This window comes from Plectropomus leopardus, unplaced genomic scaffold, assembly GCF_008729295.1.
Source record: "Plectropomus leopardus isolate mb unplaced genomic scaffold, YSFRI_Pleo_2.0 unplaced_scaffold9856, whole genome shotgun sequence".
Classification (NCBI taxonomy): domain Eukaryota; kingdom Metazoa; phylum Chordata; class Actinopteri; order Perciformes; family Serranidae; genus Plectropomus; species Plectropomus leopardus.
In genome coordinates, this window is record NW_024704583.1 from 1 (window position 1) to 1301 (window position 1301).

Sequence of the window (1301 nt, forward strand, 5' to 3'; positions counted from 1 at the left end):
ATTTCTATAAACTGCTGTTGGTATTTCCACTGTTATCATTTTGTATTGTTTCTCTCTGGGGATAAAACAGTTTTTTCTGATTGTGATTGTGATTTTAATTTGATAACAAGATCATTTGTTCCAACTAAGTTTTCAACATTAACCAAAATAAATTCTTAAGTGTTATGTACTTTATTACCATATTTATGAACACACAAGTTAATTACTCATAAAAACAACAATTTTTTCACATAATTTAAGAGGAATTATCAGGAATCACTTCAGCTAAAGATGAACGTGTGTTTCAGGCACATGGATCAGCCAATGCCAGCAGGAAGGTCCGAGACAAGGAGAGGAGGAGAAACCAGCAACGAACGAGCACCGCTGACGTGAAAACTGAAGACGCAGAAACGGCTGAGATGGAGGTCGAGAGCACGAGCGGACAGACTCAGGAGGGCGCGTCCAAAAAGACACAACGCGTGGATCCCGAAGAGGAAGACGACCTGCAAACTGAGGACGCCGGCGGAGTCAAACGCCGCAAAGAAGCTCAGACTCAAACAAGGAAACAGGAAACCACACACAAACAAACACAAACTCCGGCTGTTTCTCAGAAAAGCCAGGAAACGCAAACAGACTCCGAAGAGTCAAAACAGGACGATAAAGAGACAAAAAACGCAGCTGAGAAGCAGCCGAAACGTGCACCTGATGCCAAACTGCAAGACGGCGCTCAGACTCAAACAAGAAAACAGAAAACCACAAACAAACAAACACAAACTCCGGCTGTTTCTCAGAACAGCCAGGAAACGCAAACAGACTCCGACAAGCCGAAACAGGACGATAAAGAGACAAAAACCGAAGAGACGCAGCCGAAACGTGCATCTGATGCCAAACTGCAAAACAGCGCTCAGACGTCATCAGATTCAGCCACAAAACAAAACCCAAAAAAAGAGCCAGACGAGGAGAATCTCTCTGCAGGAGCAGAAAAAGACGCCAAACCGAAATCTTACGCCAAAGTCGTGTCTGGAGATAAAACCACAAAAACACCCCAAAGCACACGGTGAGACGGAGACTAACCCTCCATTCATTTTAATTTCATTTTTAATTTTACATTTTTATTGGCTAATAAATCTTCCTTGTACCTTTAATAATACACACACTCGTATCACTCAAAAATGCGCTTTAAAAACCAAGTTTTAAAAAATATTATACATTAATGTGATTTTCTACCACTAAACCAACATCAGTCCTAATCATAAATATCAAATATTCCTGAATTTTCAGAATTTTAACCCTTAAAATGCCAGGTTTTTGTCATGATGTCA

At 40.8% G+C, this 1301-nt stretch overlaps 1 protein-coding gene across 1 annotated transcript; it reads left to right on the plus strand.

Moving 5' to 3' along the window:
• Positions 1–287: 287 nt before the first annotated feature.
• LOC121940916 (submandibular gland secretory Glx-rich protein CA-like) lies at positions 288–1036 on the plus strand (the record flags this gene model as incomplete). Its single annotated transcript, XM_042483589.1, has 1 exon — positions 288–1036. A coding segment is annotated over one exon (749 nt), but the record flags the coding sequence as incomplete, so codon positions are not given.
• Between the last annotated feature and the right edge of the window lie 265 nt (positions 1037–1301).